The 19265-nt window shown below is 41.7% G+C and overlaps 2 protein-coding genes and 1 long non-coding RNA gene across 5 annotated transcripts in view; 2 read left to right on the top strand and 1 right to left on the bottom strand.

Moving 5' to 3' along the window:
- The window catches only part of C15H2orf80 (chromosome 15 C2orf80 homolog), a 25649-nt gene extending 17675 nt beyond the window's left edge, over positions 1-7974 (top strand). For all 3 annotated transcript variants that reach the window (XM_084999234.1, XM_003359627.5, XM_013984430.3), the window contains 3 exons: positions 571-658; positions 1219-1340; positions 4718-7974. In XM_084999234.1, the coding sequence (XP_084855360.1) occupies positions 571-658; positions 1219-1340; positions 4718-4726 (219 nt within the window). In that variant the 3' untranslated portion in view covers positions 4727-7974. The remainder of the gene's footprint in view (positions 1-570; positions 659-1218; positions 1341-4717) is intronic.
- Positions 7128-17678, bottom strand: LOC146396115 (uncharacterized). The gene is made up of 3 exons (XR_014829442.1): positions 17262-17678; positions 10427-11264; positions 7128-9589 (listed from the first exon to the last, which is right to left on the bottom strand). It is a non-coding gene; the product is annotated as an uncharacterized LOC146396115 (long non-coding RNA).
- LOC100156107 (gamma-crystallin B) lies at positions 17273-19265 on the top strand. Its single transcript, XM_001928642.6, has 3 exons — positions 17273-17393; positions 17489-17731; positions 18925-19265. The coding sequence occupies exons 1-3, from the start codon at positions 17385-17387 to the stop codon at positions 19198-19200; spliced, it is 528 nt and encodes a 175-aa protein (XP_001928677.1). The 5' UTR covers positions 17273-17384; the 3' UTR covers positions 19201-19265.

Raw genomic sequence — 19265 nt, 5'->3', positions numbered from 1 at the left:
GTCTTACTAACCACAGCTCATAAAACAGGGCCTGGCCCACAGTAGCTGCTCACTGGGAGTTTGTTGAATGAATGAATGATGAAAGAGGCAATCCTTGAGGAAGCTGCCAGGGCATTGCAGCAGACGGCAGGGTATAGCTCACTTTAAGACACTGGGGTGTTTCATGTGAAATGTGCTTTGGTTCACAGATGAGTGAGCGGATAATTCGGCCTTGGGGGGGTGGAGGGGCCAGCACCGGAGAGAGATGGTGGGGAGATGGGCCCATTTCTCAGAAAAGGTGATATTTGAGCCATATCTCAAAGGAAAAGTAGGAGCTTCTGGGCAGAAGAGGAGGAAAAGACCACTCCGGGTAACGGGAACCATGAGCATCAGTGTGTGAAAAGGACTTCTAAGCAAAGAACAGCAGTGTGGGAAGGTGTGGGACCCATGAAATGAGCCTCAACAGCTAGCAATGCATAGGGACCATGGGTTGGATAAACAAGCCCAGTTCTGAAACAAGTGTAATAACCAGCAGGTGCTAATAGCACGGAATGGGGGCAGCTTTTAAAAGTAAGCCTGTTTTCCTTTCAGGTTCCCCGAGCTCCACCCTTCCGCCTCTCCTTGCACCCTTTTGCCATGTTGACAGCGCCCAAAGCAGCAGAATATGCCCGCAAACAGAGTAAGCCTGTTTACTTCCATCACTTAGAGAAATTTAAGTAAAACTAGGAGGTGAGCTCACAAAGAAAGGTCAAAGTTGTTATGGCAATACCATCTTTCTGGCTGGTTGAATTTAAAAGCATCAGGAGCATTTACGACTTGGGTTTTCCTCCATCATCAAAATCAAGGAAGTCATTTCTCAGACTCTTTGGTGATGGAAGCAAAGCATTCCAGAAGGGAAGAATCTAAAACCATGGGTGGACTCATTTTAAAAAATGTTTTTAGGGAGTTCCCATCGTGGCTCAGTGGTTAACCGATCTGACTAGGAACCATGAGGTTTCAGGTTCAATCCCTGGCCTTGCTCAGTGGGTTAAGGATCCGGCATTGCCGTGAGCTGTGGTGGAGGTTGCAGACGCGGTTCAGATCTGGTGTTGCTGTGGCTCTGGCGTAGGCCTGTGGCTACAGCTCTGATTAGACCCCTAGTCTGGGAACCTCCATATGCTGCAGGAGGGGCCCTAGAAAAGGCAAAAAGACAAAAAAAAATGTTTTTAATACAGATATGATTACTACATGTGTTTTTAGGTGTCAAGTTAGGAAGGGGAGCAATGAATAAAAATGCCACCAGCGGCTCTACGAGGAGAGCAAATGCCATGGAATGGAAATCATCCAAAAAATTGTCTTTGAACACACAGCCTAAGAACAAAGTAAGTCCAAAAATCCAAACTGAACCACAATGATACCAGGTGTTTTGGGAGAATTTGACTTACATTGTGGTGAACAGTCTAGCCTTTGGGAATTAGATGCTCTGGGTTTGAAACTAAAGCCCACTGTTTACTGGCTCTGTGACTTCAGGCAGGTGGCTTAACCTCTCTGGGCCTTAGTTTCCTCCTCTGAAAAATGGGGAGACTAATGGTGCTTACCTCTTAAGGTTGTTGAAATGATTAACTGATATTATGCATGTTAAGAGATGAGGCAAATATTGACCCTAAATAAATATTGACCATTATTATCGTTTTCACATTTGAGAAATATCCCCCATAGTTAATCAGCTATTTTTCTGTTGATTCAAATAAGTGTGTTGAGAGAGGATTTTTATTAATGTCTGCATCAGACGCTCCTATTCTCGGTCCCTTTCTCATTAATGAGAATTTTATCTTTGCTGGCTTTGCATCACTGCCACCTCTGCCTTGTGCATCTGATTCCTGGGACATTTATGTTGCCGAATTCAGAGAATGGTCAGAAATGCACAGGGCTGGAAAGGAAGGAGAAAGGAAGGAGGGTTCTTTGCTGGTCCAGCTCTGGGCTCTTAGTTGTAATCTGAAAAGTAGAAGGGAAATTTTAAAAGAAGTCAGAGAGACCAAGATGTCAGCATAATAAAAGCTGAGCTGGGAGAGAATCAGAAAAGTTGTCCAGGCTGGCTGGCTGGGATAGTTTAAGGTTTTATTGAATGAGAGACTCTGGATGGTTAAAAGGAAAGGGAAAGGAGAAGGGGGAATTGTGAAAACAGAATCATTGGGATCTGAATTGGATTTGCCTCAAGAAGTACAAGGGAAAATTGAAATTCCTTTTTATTTAGTTTGCTTCCTCTAAGGAGTTCCCTGTTGGTTCAGTAAGTTAAGGATCTGGTGTTGTCACTGCTCTGGCTTGTGTTGCAGCTGTGGTGCAGGTGCAACCCCTGGCCCAGAACTTCTGCATGTCACGGGTGCAGCCAAAAAAAGTTTGGTTCTTTTATTATGCATTTTTAAAATGTGAATCTCTGAATAAACTGGGCCACACAGGGCTCAGGATTTATTCAGGTTTTCTGAAAGCAAACTATGGATTGATTAAAAATGTAACCTTATTATGGCAAATGCTTTAAGAACTGCTTGAAATCTTTGGTCACATCAGGGATTTCATATGTGTTATTCTAGTAACAAAGCAATCACACTATTAGGAAATATTTACTATATCGAGTTTTCTTTTAAAGGCATTTGCTATAATGAAACTTGGAGGTATAGCTTTTCTCAAACCATATCTTTGTAACTAAAGATCTTTTTTGAAGTAAGATGATATTAGTTTTTAAAATATGAGTTTGAAGATAGCAAGCTTTAGACAGTAAAACAAAACAACAGAAAATAATTTTAAAAAAGAACAACTCCAGAAATAACACACACACACACACACACACACACACACACACACACAGATAATCTGGACTTTAAACTTAATCATGAATAGAGATCTCTGAAACAGTGGTTCATAGCCCCCTGAGGTTTATCTATGCACTCTATGTACTGAAAATTTAGCTCTCAAGTTTACTCTTTAGTATGTTATTTTCAAAATATAGTTTCATTCCCTGTGTGGTTTCTTTTTTCTTTTTTTGTCTTTTTAGGGCTGCACCCATGGCATATGAAGGTTTCCAGCCTAGGGGTTGAATCTGAGCTACAGCTGCTGGCCTACACCACAGCCACAGCAATGCAGGATCCCAGCCACGTCTCCATGGAAGATCACGGCAATGCTGGATCCTTAACCCACTGAGCAAGGCCAGAGATGGAACCTGTGTCCTCATGGATGCTAGTCAGAATTGTTTCTGCTGAGCCAAGACAGGAACTCCCCCTGTATGGTTTCTTCCATAACCATTGAAGACGGTTGGCTTCTTGATGGAAGCAGATCTTTTATTCCCTTATTACTTCCCACATGTATATAAAGTGCTTTGCAGGCAGTAACATTCAGTAATTATTGTTGATTAGTGGCAGTGAGTGAATGGTCCTTAGGTGAGTGCTTTCAAACCACTGTGCCCTGTCCATACTGATTGATGGATGGAGAAAAATAAATCATGCTAGCACTAATCAAAAGAAAGAAAAGAAGCTATATTAATTTCAAATAGAACTGACTTCAAAGCAAGGAAAGTTATCAGGGATGAAAAGAAGGGCACTACGTAATGATAAAGGGGTCAATTCTCCAAGAAGACATAATTATCCTTAGTATGTGTGCACCAAACAGCAGAGCGTCAAACTACGTGAGGTAAAAACTAAGAGAATTACAAGGAGAAACAGATGACTACACTATCCGAGTTGGAGACGTCAACGCTTCCCTCTCAGAAATGGAGAGAGTGCAATAGAAGTTTAAGTTGTCTTATATTCAAAGCAGTACATAAAAATATTCAAGATAATATGGTACAAGCACAATGCACAACTGCTAAGGGGCAAAAAAGTGATTTGCTTTGGGCATGGTTAGTGAAAAGAAGTATTGCTTTTATTATTATTTTTATTTGGAAATAATTTTGAGCTTAGAGATACATTGCAAAAATAGTACAAAGAACCCTCATATGCATTTTACTCAGATTCAGCAGATAACATTTTGCTGCAGTATCTTTACCATTTTTCTCTCTGTCTCGGTCTCACTCTCTCATTCTCTTCTTCAATCTCTCTTTGTTTCTCTTTCTCTCTGTATATAGATATATATATATACATATTTTATGTATATATATATACATATTTTAATATATATACATATTTTATAGATATATACATATTTTTATGTATATATACATATTTTTATATACATATTTTTATGTATATATATACATATTTTTATATATATACATATTTTATATACATATTTTTATTTTTATGTATATATATACATATTTTTCTGAGGTTATATACACCATATTATTTTACCCCAATATACTTCAGAATGAACTTCCCAAGAATCCAGCCATCCTCTTAAATTATCGCAGTATGATTATCAACCTCAGAAAATCTAACAGTGATACTTTAACTACTGTCTATCAGTTTTATCAATTGACCAAATACTATTGTCAGTGGACTCAATAATATTATTTTCTATACATTTTTACCTTCTGCTTATGATCCAATATGGGATTATATATTGTATTTAGTTGAGAAACATAACTCAATTTCCAAAGGTCTGAGATCAGGTCTATGGAAATTCTTTTGTACCCACTTTTATTTTAATTCATCTTTGTCAGTTACTTAGCATCTGCTATTTGACCTTATCTCCCTGTAGCCTGAAAGCTGATGTCTGTTCCGTGTCAAATTAATGTGCTTGATACCAACATCATCTTTTTATTCTGCAGGTGACTTAGCAACTTGGAATTGCACCATGAGAGTTCACAATAAAATCTCTGGGAGAGGAAAAAACCATCATGTTAGAATTGCGACTCTTGCCGGAATATTTTCTTTGCAATTAGTTTCTGATACAAAGTGCATTGAAATGTTGTTTGGATGGTGAGCTTTCTTCTCTTAGAATCATGTTGTTTGGCTATATTGTGGTTTAAAAAAAGTATGTATCTTATACTACTTCATTGTGATTGGAGGATGTGGAGAATATATACTATTCCCATCTCAGGGCAGGCTGGCTTTGTAGCACATTTTACAAAAGGTTAGCACTGAACATTGCAGAATATTAGAGTAGGAGGCAGTTTTCCAAAGATGCAATCCAAAATAAAATTGACCTGTCATTGATTGTCTTTAGTATGTTCTCATATGGAAACATTTAAACTCATTTCAATAAAGCATCAAAAGAAAAACTGGTGTAGTCTTTCATCACCTTTCCAAAAATGCTGATTAGGCACATAGCTATGCTTATAAATAGGTGTAGTAACGATGTGACCAAATGAATGTGGGAATAAATTATACCATCTTCAGATTTTGATGTGTCATCTTTTTGCAGAATGGTTTACTTTACTTATTTATTTTTAGGGCCACACCCACAGCACATGGAGGTTCCCAGGCTAGGGGTCCAATCAGAGCTACAGCTGCCGGCCTACGTCACAGCCACAGAAATGGCAGATCCAAGCCACATCTGTGACCAACACCAGAGTTCAGGGCAATGCCAGATCCTTAACCCACTGAGCGAGGCCAGGGATCGAACCCACAACCTCATGGTTCTTAGTCAGATTTGTTTCTGCTGTGCCACGATGGGAACTCAGGAATGGTTTACTTTAAGTGTGCCAAAACTGGTGTGTGGCTCATTGACTTTTGCTGAAACTGATGGTATGGTGGCTGAGGGGACCAAGGCAGCCTTCTCCATACTGGTTCAATTATGGCTGTAACTAAGGTTTACCAGTAGCCCTGCACACTAGGAAGATCCTCTGGTCCCTGTCTAGCTTCATGCGATTCTGCCTAGTTTTCTCTCATCTAGCTCTGCTAGTTGCAATGGAACATTTTTTTCTTTCTACATACACAGAGGATGACAAAAGAATTGGGGACCGAAGTCATCCTCTCCCACTGCATATCCAAGGAGTGCTTCTAAATCAGTAGGTTAGCAGCAATGGAAAAAGCATTTGAAGCAGTCACCTGAGTCCTATGAAACAGTGATGCTTCAGGGTGAGAAAACTCATGCAAATCATGATGCTAGTTTGGGGGTGTGTGTGTATTTCTTCTTTTTTTTGTTTTTGCATTTTTAAATTAAGGTATACTTGGTTTACAACGTTGTGCCAATTGCTGCTGTACAGCAAAGTGACTCAGTCATATGTATATATACATTGTTTTTTAATATTATCTTCCATCATGGTCTATCCAGGAAATTGGATATAGTTCCCTGTGCTATCCAGTAAGACCTCATTGCTTATCCATTCTAAATGTAATAATTTGCATCTACTAACCCAACTCCAGTCCACCTCACTCCCTCCCCTCTCCCTCTTGGCAACCACAAGTTTGTTCTCTGAGTCTGTTTCTGTTCTGCAAATAGGTTCATTTGTGCCATACTTTAGATTCCACATATATGTGATATCATATGGTATTTGTCTTTCTCTTTCTGACTTACTTCACTTAGTATGAGAATCTCTAGTTGCATCCATGTTGCTAAAAATGGCATTATTTTGTTCTTTTTTATGGTGAGTAGTATTCCATTGTATATATGTACCACATCTTCCTAATTCATTCATCTGTCAATGGACATTTAAGTTGTTTCCACATCTTGGCTATTGTGAATAGTGCTGCAGTGAACACAGGGGTATGTGTGTCTTTTTGAATTCTTGTTTTGTCTGGATATATGCCCAAGAGTGGGATTACTGGATCAAATGGTAGTTCTATTTTTAGTTTTCTTAGGAACCTCCATACTGTTTCCCTAGTGGTTGTACCAATTTACATTCCCACCAACAATGTAGTAGGGTTCCCTTTTTTCCATACCTCTCCAGCATTTGCTATTTGTAGACTTATTAATGAGGGCCATTTTGACGGATGTGAGGTGGTAGTTTTGATCTGCATTTCTCTAATAGTTAGTGATGCTGAGCATTTTTTTTCATGTGCCTATTGGCCATCCACCTCTTCTTTGGAGCAATGTCTATTTAGGTCTGCTGCCCATTTTTAGATTGGGTTGTTTTTTGTGGTTGAGTTGTATGAGTTGTTTGTATGTTTTAGAGATTAATCCCTTGCTGGTGCATTATTTGCAAATATTTTCTTCCATGCTATAGGTTGTCTTTCATTTTGTTTATGGTTTCCTTTGCTGTGCAAAAGCTTTTAAGTTTGATTAGGTCCCATTGGTTTATTTTTATTTTTATTTCTATTGTCTTATGAGACTGACCTATCAAAACATTTGTATGATATATGTCAGAGAATTTTTGCATGGTGTGAGTGTGTATTCTAATTTTGTTGATTTACATGCAGCTGTCCAATTTTCCCAGCAGCACTTGCTGAAGAGACTGTCTTTTTCCAACTTTATATTCTTGCCTCCTTTGCCAAAGATTAATTGACTGTAGGTGTCTGGGCCCTTTATTCTGTTCCATTGATCCATATATCTGTTTTTGTACCAATACCACACTGTTTTGATTACTGTAGCTTTGCAGTTTTGTCTGAAGTCTGGGAGAGTTATGACTCCTGCCTTGTTTTTTTCCCTCAGATTGCTGTGGCAATTCTGGGTCTCTTATGGATCCCTATAAATTTTTGGATTATTTGTTCTAGTTCTGTGAAAAATGTCATGGGTAATTTGATAGGGATCACATTAAATTTGTAGATTGCTTTGGGTAGTATGGCCATTTTAACAATATTAATTTTTTCAATCATGATGCTGGTTTTGAAAACAAAAAGCAAGCTTAGAGGATGGGTTTGTGGGGAGAGAGGAATGGGAGGATCCTATGTATTTTCCTGCTCTTAGAGCATCTCATAGAGTCTTAGGAGATCTCTTTTTAGCCCAAGGAGAAGTGTTTGCTGTCAAGACAAAATGTGGTTAATTTCAAAATGAGTTGCTTTTCACCAGCAACTCAAAGTTCTATGTGTGTATATATATAGATACACAAATTGAAAATTCAATACACAAATTGAATTTATTTTTTATGTCACAAAAGTAATATGTATTTAAATAATAGGAAATTAAAGATGAAAACATAAAACTAACACCTATATCTTGGAGTTCCTTGGAAGTCACAGATGCTACTCAGATCCAGTGCTGCTGTGGCTGTGGTGTAGGCCAGCAGCTGCAGCTCTGATTCAACTCCTGCCTGGGAACTTCCCTATGTCACAGATGTGGCCCTAAAAAAGAAGAGGAAGAAGAGAAAAAAAAAAAACCCTATCTCTTGCCATTTGTTGGTAACCATGATTGATATTTTGGCTTATATATATACACTGTTATATATATGTATATATTTTTTTCTTACCTAAACATACACAAAATATTTTTACCAAAACCATATAATACTGATGAGATAATTTAGGAAATGTAATTGTCTTTCAGTTAGAGGATTTTTTGTTGTTGTTGCCTTTAGCACTTCAAGTTCTTTTGGAACTCATAGGATTGTCACGAATCACCCCAGAGAGAACCACTGACTTCATCTTAGCAGTTTCCATAGGCAAACTTTACAAAACACTGGGCGCATAATGTATTTCTAGAGAGCTGCATAGGCTGAGACGTGCATCCTTTATCTCCAAGGTCATAATGGCTCTGCGACTTCAATTCCTTTCACTGGAACAAGTGAGAAGAACCCGAAAAGGCCAGAGAGAATGAGACCCCCTGCCCCATGATCCAAAATGAAAAAAGAGAGAAGAACATAAAAATCCCCTCGCACACTACCCCAAGGTCCCCTTTGTGCTGTCCTTGCCAACACAGCAGCTGTCCTGTTATATATACCAGCTGCCACATTTGTCCCATCACACTGGACGCTGATCATCTGCTGTCAACAATCGTGGGAAAGGTGAGCCAACTGAGGGGCCCTACCATGCCTGTGGAATGTCTATTGTGCATGTGGGGTGGGGTCTACCATCCAGCTGACTTCCTGTTTTCCACCTGCAGATCACCTTCTACGAGGACCTATGAGTGCAGCAGCGACTGCCCCAACCTGCAGCCCTACTACCTCAGCTGCTGCAACTCCATCCATGTGGACAGCAGCTGCTGGATGCTCCATGAGCACCCCAACTACCAGGGCCACCAGTACTTCCTGAGGCGTGGTGACTACCCCGACTACCAGCAGTGGATGGGCGTCAATGACTCCATCCGCTGCTGCTGCCCAATTCCTTATACGAGTCTTACGTCAACCTGACTGCCGTGAAAGCCTCGCTAATCCATGGCCAGAAGTTCTTGCTTACAGAAGTCAGTTTGTCTCAGCTCAGGACTAGTGCTCACAGCAAAATTGCCATGTCTGACTCTCAAGCATTTAAAAAAAAATCAATTGTCTGTACTATATTATCATATGGGAACATTTAAACTCATTTCAGTAAAGCAGTTAAAAAAAAATCAGACAGATTGTGTTAGGTGCAATAAATCACAACATAGCTCCTAAAATTGAATTTGTTAGTATCTAGCTGATTCCTAATTTATAAATAAAAATGTCCTTGTTCAGTAAAGAAAAATCATTATTTTTTCAGTGATGAAGACACTAGCAGGGAGTGGCTTCCGTCGTGGCTCAGCGGTTAACAAACCCAACTAGGATCCAAGAGGATGCTGGTTCCATCCCTGGCCTCACTAAGTGGGTCAAGGATGGGGCATTGCCGTGAGCTGTGGTGTAGGTCTGCAGCTACAGCTCCAATTTGACCCCTCGCCTGGGAACTTCCATATGCCGCAGGTGCAGCCCTAAAAAGAAAAACAAACAAACAAACAAAAAACCCACTAACAGACTACAGGAGACCAACATAGGTACAATGCATTCTGACACTATTGGCAATTGTTTTCAATACATTCCCTGTGATATTCGGATCTAGAAACTGGAATAATATGCTTCAGCTTGTAAGTTGTTCCTTGTATTCCAGCAGTTGTTTTCAACTAATTTCTTACTAGGGTCAGAGACAGATCATTAACTAGGGCTTCACGGGCCATGGTCCCCACCAAAGTGCTGCTTCACGTCCTTTAAGCACGTGGAGCTTATGTTTCTACATCCTAATGACACCAAATTATGTGGGGTGGCAAGTAGATTCAAGATGTGAAACCAAAACTGGGCTGGAGAAATTTGCAGATTCCCAATGAGGTACAAACAACATAGGAATTTCTTTGAGACGAGAAACCCAAGCGGTACAAGGAACCTGGCAAAATGTCAAGCATGTGGACTCAGAGTAAATACGAATTGCTGTAAACGACGAACACAAAAGTGACTTAAAACCCATGTCCGACTCTTAAAAAAACCCCAGCTTAACAGGATTCAGTTATATGCAGTCATAATGGAAAAGGGAGTTAAAATCCTCTCTGCAGACTCACTAAATACGGTTGTGAGTAGATGGCTTTTTACAAAGGGATCTTGTTTATTGACTTTATTTCGATGCTTGTTTCTTTTTTTTTTATCTTTTCTATGGCTGCATCCACAGCACATGGAGGTTCCCAGGCTAGGGGTCTAATTGGAGCTGTAGCTGCCAGCCTACACCACAGCTCACAGCAACACCAGATCCTTAACCCACTGAGCAAGGCCAGAGATCGAACCCGAAACCTCATGGTTCCTAGTCGGATTTGTTAACCACTGAGCCACAACGGGAACTCCCGATGCTTGTTTCTTCCACAAGATAGACCCCTGGTCAGGTAAATGTTACTTTAATATCCTCCCTAATTTCTCAGACCAACAATGTAGAAGAGGATACAGACATGACGGGATGGTCTGAAAACTCTGTTTCATGAAGCTGCAGGCTGCGTCAGTCGTGGTTATTGATACCAAAGATGCCCACAGCTTAGTTTTGTCTTTGGTTTCTTGTCCCAACAGACCAGCTCTCACAGGATAAGGCTGTATTACGAGTGAGAGGACTAGGGAGGCCTGGTATCCGAGCTCACAGAGGACTGTTCCTGCGTCCACAACCACTTCTGGCTCAATGAGGTCCACTCCTTCCACGTGCTGAAGGGCTGGCGGGTCCTCTACAAGATGCCCAACTACCTGGGGCGGCGGTACCTGCTGCGGCCAGGGGGCTACAGGCGCTACCACGACTGGAGAGCCCTGGATGCCCGAGTGGGCCCTCGATTTGTACTAGGCTGTGTTTTTCTTGTTCAGATCCACATAGAAATGCACTAAATATACAATTTCTGTTCCCAGCACTTAGTGACTCTTGTTCATCTTAAATAATCACTGAATTTTAATAAATGGTGACCCTTGGCAACTCACCTGACCCTGAAGTCAAGTGTGTGGAAGGTCTGCTTCCTTCCTGCTGATCAGGCAGCTGTATATGAAGTCCCCACTCAGGTCATAAAACGCTGACTCAGCTTCTACAACCCACAATCTGAGGGAGAGAGGGAAGCAACATAATGAGAAACTACTAAACCCATATCAAGGAGAAAATATAGAGCCACTCGTGGCTGGGACACCAAAGATAAGGGATTGCTGAGAGATCAGGGCAGCTGAAGACTCAGATAAGATTAGCCAAGAAACACGGAGTGAAGAGAGGGGGTTTTAAGCAGGACTCTCAAAGTCAAGAAAGTTGGGTCACCTTGATGAGGTCATCTGGTACGAGAAGTGTTAAATTAAGAGTTAAAGGTTCATGGGAGTTCCTGCTGTGGTGCAGTGGGTTAAGAATCTGACTGCAGTGGCTCAGGTGGCTGCCGAAGCTCGGGTTCAATGGCCAGCACAATGGGTTAGGGGATACAGCCTTGCTGTGGCATAGGTCACAGCTGCAGCTTTAGGATTTAGTTCCTGGCCCAGGAACTTCCATATGCTTCGAGTGCAGTTATAAAATTAAAAAAAAAAAAAAAAAAAAAGTTAAAGGGCCTGAGTTTTTAGCTTCTGTTATTTACTAGTCTAGTGACCAACTCAGACTAGTTTTTAAGGGACTCTCCTGCTTTTAACTCTTACTAGCTTATCTCTCTGAGCAAGTCACTTCTTATTCTCTCTGTGCCTAAACTGCCTTATTGAAAACTACAGGTGATAATAAATTCCTGCCTCACTAGTTTCCAGGATAATTATGATAAAAAGATGGGGAAAGATTGCGAGCACACTTTGTAATCTTTAAATGATTGTACACATGTAAGTGTAAGAAATTAATGTATGCTCAGTGTTCCCCCAAATTCAACAGTGCAAAGTAGTCATTTTTATTTTGGACCCTATCATGAACTTTTATCAAGATTCAATTGTCAAAGACTCAATTATGTAGAATGAAGTAGAACTATTTGTTATCCTGCATACTCTCTTGGACTTCTTTCCACTAGAGTCAAGCTGTTCTCCCAGAAGGCTAATTCTTTCTACAAATTTACAAGAAGCAAAAATAGTCCTTGGTCCCAGTTAACTTCTTCATAGAAGTTGATACTGCTGATTTAAAAATTCATACAGATACCATATGATATCACTTATAACTGGAATCTAATATCCAGCACAAATGAACATCTCCTCAGAAAAGAAAATCATGGACTTGGAGAAGAGACTTGTGGTTGCCTGATGGGAGGGGGAGGGAGTGGGAGGGATCGGGAGCTTGGGCTTATCAGTCACAACCTAGAATAGATTTACAAGGAGATCCCGCTGAATAGCATTGAGAACTATGTCTAGATACTCATGTTGCAACAGAAGAAATGGTGGGGGAAAAACTGTAATTGTAATGTATACATGTAAGGATAACCTGACCCCCTTGCTGTACAGTGGGAAAATAAAAAAAAAAAAAATAAATAAATAAAAACATATGAAAGTCAAAAAAATAAAAAATAAAAATAAAAATTCATACAGGGAGTCTCCATTGTGGGTCAGCAGTAATGAACCCAGCTAGTATCCATGAGGACGCAGGTTTGATCCCTGCCCTCGCTCAGTGGGTTAAGGTTCCAGCACTGCCATGAGCTGTGGTGAAGGTCGAAGATGTGGCTTGGATCCAGCATTGCTGTGGCTGTGGCATAGGCTGGCAGCTGAAGCTCTGCGTCACAACGGGAACTCCACATTACCTTTCTTATATTATCTTCCACCATGTTTTATTCCAAAACTAGTTATAGTTCCCCATGCTCTACAGTGGGACCTCATTGTTTATTCTAAATGTAATAGTTTGCATCTACTCAGCCCCAAATCCCAGTCCCTTCATTCCCTCCTCTCCTACCCCCCACAACCACAAGTCTGTTCTGTATGTCTGTGAGTCTACAGAAACACATTTATTTTTAATTGATTACCAAGGGATGCTATTAATATTATCAACTTTAGCATTTTTTATTGCAAGCATTGATTTATTAACCTCTTTTTTTTTTTTTGTTCTGTATTTATTTTGAGTTTTCCCCCCTGGTTTTATTGAAATATACTTGACATACAGCACTGCACAAGTTTAAGGTGTGAAACATAATGATTTGACTTGCATAGACCATAAAATGATGACAATGGGGTTGGTGGACATCCATTATCTCTTACAACATAAAAGAAACAGAAAAAATATATTTTCCTTGTGATGAAAACTCAGCATTTACTCTCTCTTTTTTTTTGCTTTTGTCTTTTTTTTTTTTCTTTGCTTTTTTAGGGCACGGCATATGGAGGTTCCCAGGCCAGGGGTCGAATTGGAGCTGTAGCCACCAGTCTACGCCAGAGCCACAGCAACTTGGGATCCAAGCCGTGTCTGCGACCTACACCACAGCTCATGACAACGCCAGATCCTTAACCCACTGAGCAAGGCCAGGGATCGAACCTGCAACCTCATTGTTCCTAGTGAGATTCGTTAACCACTGAGCCACGACCGGAACTCCCAGGATTTACCTTCTTAATTACATGCATAGACAACTTACTGCAATGTTAATTATCTTTGTCAGGTTATACATTATATCCCCAGGACTTGTTTATTTTATAACTGGAAGTTTGTACCTTTTAACTGCCTCCACCTACCCTGACCTCCTATCTCTGGCAACCCCAAATATGATCTCTTTTTTTATGAGTTTTGTTTGTTTTTGAAGTATTATTAACCTATAGCACTATGTTAGTTCCCGCACAGAAAACAGTGATTCAATATTTAAAAATGATCACCAGGATAAGTTTAGCTATAATCTGTCGCCATAAAAGATATTAGATATTGGAGTTCCCATCATGGCACAGTGGTTAACGAATCCGACTAGGAACCATGAGGTTGCGCGTTTGATCCCTGGCCTCGCTCAGTGGGTTAAGGATCTGGCGTTGCCGTGAGCTGTGGTGTGGGTCACAGACACGGTTCGGATCCTGCGTTGCTGTGGCTGTGGTGTAGGCCAGTGGCCGCAGCTCCAATTAGACCCCTAGCCTGGGAACCTCCACATGCCTTGGGAGTGGCCCTAGAAAAGGCAAAAAGACAAAAAAAAAAAAAAAAAAAAAGATATTAGATATTGACTATATTCCCCACACTGTTCGTTTCATACCCAAGACTCATTTATTTTGTAACTGAAAGTTTGTACCTCCTAGTCTCCCTCATCTATTTCTCTGGCTCTGGCCTTTTAGTTTTGGGTAGGTTTTTTTTTTTATTATTATTGACTCAATTTCATTACTGGTAGTTGGTCTGTTCATATTTTTTATTTCTTCCTGATTCAGCCTTGGGCTTCTTTAGCATTTATTAAAATATAAATATATAATTTTATATTTACCCCTGCCATGATTTTATAATTTACCATGTGTCTTCTCAAGTCCACTGTCTCATCACTTTTGTTATCCTTCTCTTTTACAAATGAGAAAACTGAGGCTTGGGGAGGATAAGCAACTACACAATTATAAGAGCAGTAATAGAAACTGCAGGCCTGTGGATGGATGGATGGATATAGCCATTGCCCCATGAATGTGTTCTTCAGAAATGGGGCCTATTCAATAATTTCACGGTGCTTGTGAGTATCACGGGGGGAAAAAGAGCTTTAGAGGAAGCAGTGTGAAAGAAAGGCATGGGCTAGGTGAGGTAGGTGCTCACCGGTAATGTCCTTTGCAAGCACTTGCTCTTCCACCAGCCAATGATGCAGGCCCCAGAAGCACCACTCACCCCCCTTCCTGACCCAGGCCAGGTCCCTGATGCTCTCACATTAGAAGCTGACTATACAACTGAAAGGCTTCATGTGCAGGCCTCTGACTCAACCTTTCCCAGGACTTTGAAATCAGCAGATAAGGTTAATGTTCTCACCAATCTCCTGAACCAGTACGGTCAACCCTCTGTCTCTGCGAGTTCTGCATCCATGAATTCAACCAATTACAGATCAAAAATATTTTTTTAAAAATCCGGAAAGTTTCAAAACACAATGAATTTGCCTCACACTGGCAACTATTCCCATATCATTTGAAAGGTATTTACTATTGTCTTCAGAGAATTTACATTGTACTAGGTATTATAAATAACCTAGAGATGATTTAAAGCACATGGGAAGGAGTTCCTGTTGTGGCTCAGGGGTAACGAACCCAACTATTATCCAGAGGACACAGGCTCAATCCCTGGCCTTGTTCAGTGGGTTAAGAATCCAGCATTGCTGTGGCTGGGGTGTAGGCTGGCAGCTGCAGCTCCAATTCGACCCCTAGCCTGGAAACCTCCATATGCCTCGGGTAGGGCCCTAAAAATAAATAAAGTATATGGTTGGCTGTGCATAGGTTATGTGCAAATGCTACACCATTTTAAATATGGGGCTCGAGCAACTGCAGATTTTGGTATTCATGGAGGTTCTGGAACCAATCCTCCATGAATAACGAGGGACAGCTGTGTTTTATTTCTAGGTGTTTTATTTGATCCCTAAAATGTCTTAATAGAATGGTCTGCCTCAAGGCTCTGTTAATGCTGCCACCAGTTTTGCATGAGATCGGGATGAATTCTACAATGTCACAGGAGCTAGGCTATGAAGTAGACTGGAGTCGGCCTATATCCATCTATACTCTTTGTCATTCTGCGGAGGGTCATGCCAGGGCCTGGGTATCTGCTGGATTCTGTGTTGGTTCTATTCCAATTGAGAGACCCCTACCTATGGTGGGTTTCCCTTTTTATAGGAAGAGCCTTGGGTAGTAAACGTATTACATGTTAACAAAAACAACACACTTTATGAATAATAACTGTATTTTCCAAAGCAAAAGCAATGAATGAAAAGACTGGTATTGCTTTACATTCTAACAAATCTCTTGAATAATGTTAAGCCTTTGGAAAAACTCCATTATACACTTGTGAAAGAATAAGAGTAAACAAAGCAAACAATATCTTGGTATTATTATGAAAACTGTTTTGACCTTGAAAGCATCTCAGGGACTTTGGGGTCCCCATACCACACTGTGACATCCTTACTATCGAGATGCCCTGTTGTTTGGCCTGAATGCTGTCCTGCATCTCAAAAGTCTGAGGAGGTAGTGGTTGTGGTACCTTGAGAGTTTCTACCTTATTCCTTACACTAACTCACATGCCCTTTTCAAATGAGCAGGAGATATCACGGTGAAGCCAAAAGACAGATCTTAGGACGTTTTGTTTTTCTTCTGTGGCTGCACCTGTGGCATATGGACATTCCCCGGCCAGGGATTGAATCCAAGCCTCAGCTGTGACCTACCCTGCACTGGATCCTTAACCTACGGTGCAGGGCCAGGGACAGATCCCATGCCTCCACAGCAAACAGAGCTGCTGCAATCAGATTCTTAACCCACAGCTCCACAGCGGGAACTCCTGATCTTAGGATATGTGAAGGAGGACAGGGACCCCACAGAGCCAGCAAGTCTCTGGGCCAACTGTCAGCAGAAGGAAGGATATAAGCTCCCAGGGAGATAGGAGACAGGGAGGAAGGTTATAACTAACTGCTTTGCTTCAGGTCAAAACCAAGTATTGAGGGCCTGCTGTGTGCCCACCCCCTGCCCTAGGGCTCAGGGGCAGGAAGGAACAAGAGATAATTCCCAGTCTCAGGGAGCCCACAAATGTACAGTCAAGTATTAACTTTTCTCAGGATAGGCCCCAAAACAACAACACCCATGATCTTGAATTTGATCTAAGCTTTATGCTTTTCAAAGCACTTTCACAGACGGCTTCACTTGACTCCCTCTTCCTTGAGATTTTTTATTATTTAAATTCTGGTTTTCACGAACTTTTGTTTTTATTTTTGTTTTAAAACGAGTCCCTGAGCAGAACACATTGCTTCATTTAATTACCTTAAAGGAGTCAATTAAAGCAGAGCAGGCTATAAAATAAAAGCATGGGGATAGAATTTCGCTCGATCTTCTAAAGAGTCTTTTCATTTTGGTGGCAATAACAGCTTTAGTGAATGAGAACAACCCGAACCTACCAGAGAGAATGAGAGTAAACATTCAGCTAACCCCAATGACCAGGGGGCGGGGGAACGGAGAGCTGGCAAATCCCCTTACTCACCGAAATGGGCCCCTTTTGTGTGATTTCCTGCGGAGGCAGCAATCAGGGCTGCTATATATACAGCGGCACTCCCCCTAGTCCCACACAGCACCCGGAGAACACCTCCTGCGCCCTCTCTCCAAAATGGGAAAGGTAAGTGCCTGCGATCCGCGGCTCCACCTTTGCGCTGTCGCGGCATCTTCAGCGCGGGCAAATCGCCCCATGCTCCCACATCTTCTGTTTTGCAGATCACCTTCTACGAGGACCGGAGCTTCCAGGGCCGCTGCTACGAGTGCAGCAGCGACTGCCCCAACCTGCAGCCCTACTTCAGCCGCTGCAACTCCATCCGCGTGGACAGCGGCTGCTGGATGCTCTATGAGCGCCCCAACTACCAGGGCCACCAGTACTTCCTGCGGCGCGGCGACTACCCCGACTACCAGCAGTGGATGGGCGTCAATGACTCCATCCGCTCCTGCCGCCTTATCCCGCATGTGAGTGTGGGTCTGTTTTTGTCTTTTGGCAAACAAAGCCATTAAAAAATAGCACTCTTCAACCAAATCGTTCCAACGAGAGAGCAGAAAGACGTGAGCCCAGGGCGTGCAGTTCATTCCAGAAGCGTGTCTCAGAAAACAGCCTGTGATGGCTCCCCCCTGCCCTCCTGCACCCTGTACATGTTCCCAGTTTTATGTTTTAAATGAAATCAAAAATCGAAACATCAGAAACTCATTAGGAAAAAGCAGGACATAGAAGAGACTGAAATGATCATTTGTTCAAGATAGAATTGCTTAAAAATGGTCCATTTCAAGTGGCCTCAACTCAGGAATCTAATATATCAAAATATATCAGTACCACCATGTCTGCTTACTTGACAAAAGGCTTGTGCTTGCTTTGGCTTGCTGGTCTCTTGGATTATCCTCTAGAGAAGACAGGTCCCCTGGTTTCTATTCCAATTTTATGGTCACTACCTATTCGTGCTCTTAGGGGTAGAAATTAGAGGAAAGACCACATCCAAAACTAAAGGTAGAGGTTGGGTATTTCCTGGAGAGCAATGGTAGAGTTCTTAGAAGAATGGGTGGGCGTGTGTGGCGGGTGGAGGGCTGGGGGTGGGTATGGAATATAGTATCATCCAAACAGAGCCTCAGGAAGGTGGTGCCTGCTGCTGAGGGGACAAAGTGGGGCGTAGGGGCAAGAAAGGAAGCTTAAGCATCACATAGGTTGAAATCTGAACTGAAAATGAGGCTCGTGCCATCTTATTCTTTCCAGGAGCTTAATAAGCCTATATTCCATCATGTATGGGAAAACCAAAAATTAGTCTTATAGAAAATAGGTAAAGGTTGATTCCTTTTTATAAGGATAATATATCAAATGAGGCTTTACTTCCCATGCCTCTCATTTTTCTCCTTTGAGAAGGACTTTAATAACAAACTCTCAAATGATCAATCTTATTTTAGACAAAGTTTCCTTCCCAAGGACAGAGTCTGTTCCAGGCTTAGTCCATACATTGCTTGATTCACAGGCAGGTGATGGGGGGCTAGGAAAGCTCCTTAACTCTGCAACGTGATTGTGCTGGAAGCAAGCTGGGACTAAGAGAATGTCTGGGCAGGTGGGACCAGGGAGGTGCAGGGGCCAGACGTTTCATTTCTACTGGTACTCATTTACTTTCCTTTTCTGTCTGCCACCCCAGCATCCCGGCACTTATAGAATGAGGATCTACGAGAGAGACGACTTCAGGGGACAGATGTCAGAGATCACAGATGATTGTCTCTCTCTTCAGGACCGCTTCCACCTCAATGAAATCCACTCCCTCAATGTGCTGGAGGGCTCCTGGGTCCTCTACGAGATGCCCAGCTACAGGGGAAGGCAGTACCTGCTGAGGCCTGGGGAGTACAGGAGATATCTTGACTGGGGGGCCATGAATGCCAAAGTTGGTTCTTTAAGACGAGTGATGGATTTTTACTGAAGTATTTACATTCTCCATTTTTCTCCTTTAGGAGCTAATAAAAGATTTAGTTTGTGTTTCTGGCA

Source organism: Sus scrofa, chromosome 15 (genome assembly GCF_054392235.1).
Source record: "Sus scrofa isolate SSC_HxYL_T2T_F1_AM1 chromosome 15, Sscrofa_HxYL_maternal_Yorkshire_Landrace_v2.0, whole genome shotgun sequence".
NCBI lineage: Eukaryota > Metazoa > Chordata > Mammalia > Artiodactyla > Suidae > Sus > Sus scrofa.
This window is presented reverse-complemented; position numbering and strand designations above follow the sequence as displayed.

Excerpts from the sequence above, each read along its gene's own strand:
- LOC100156107 (XM_001928642.6), top strand. Across the intron at positions 17,732-18,924 it reads CCTGCCGCCTTATCCCGCAT|CATCCCGGCACTTATAGAAT; the intron begins GTGAGTGTGGGT and ends CTGCCACCCCAG.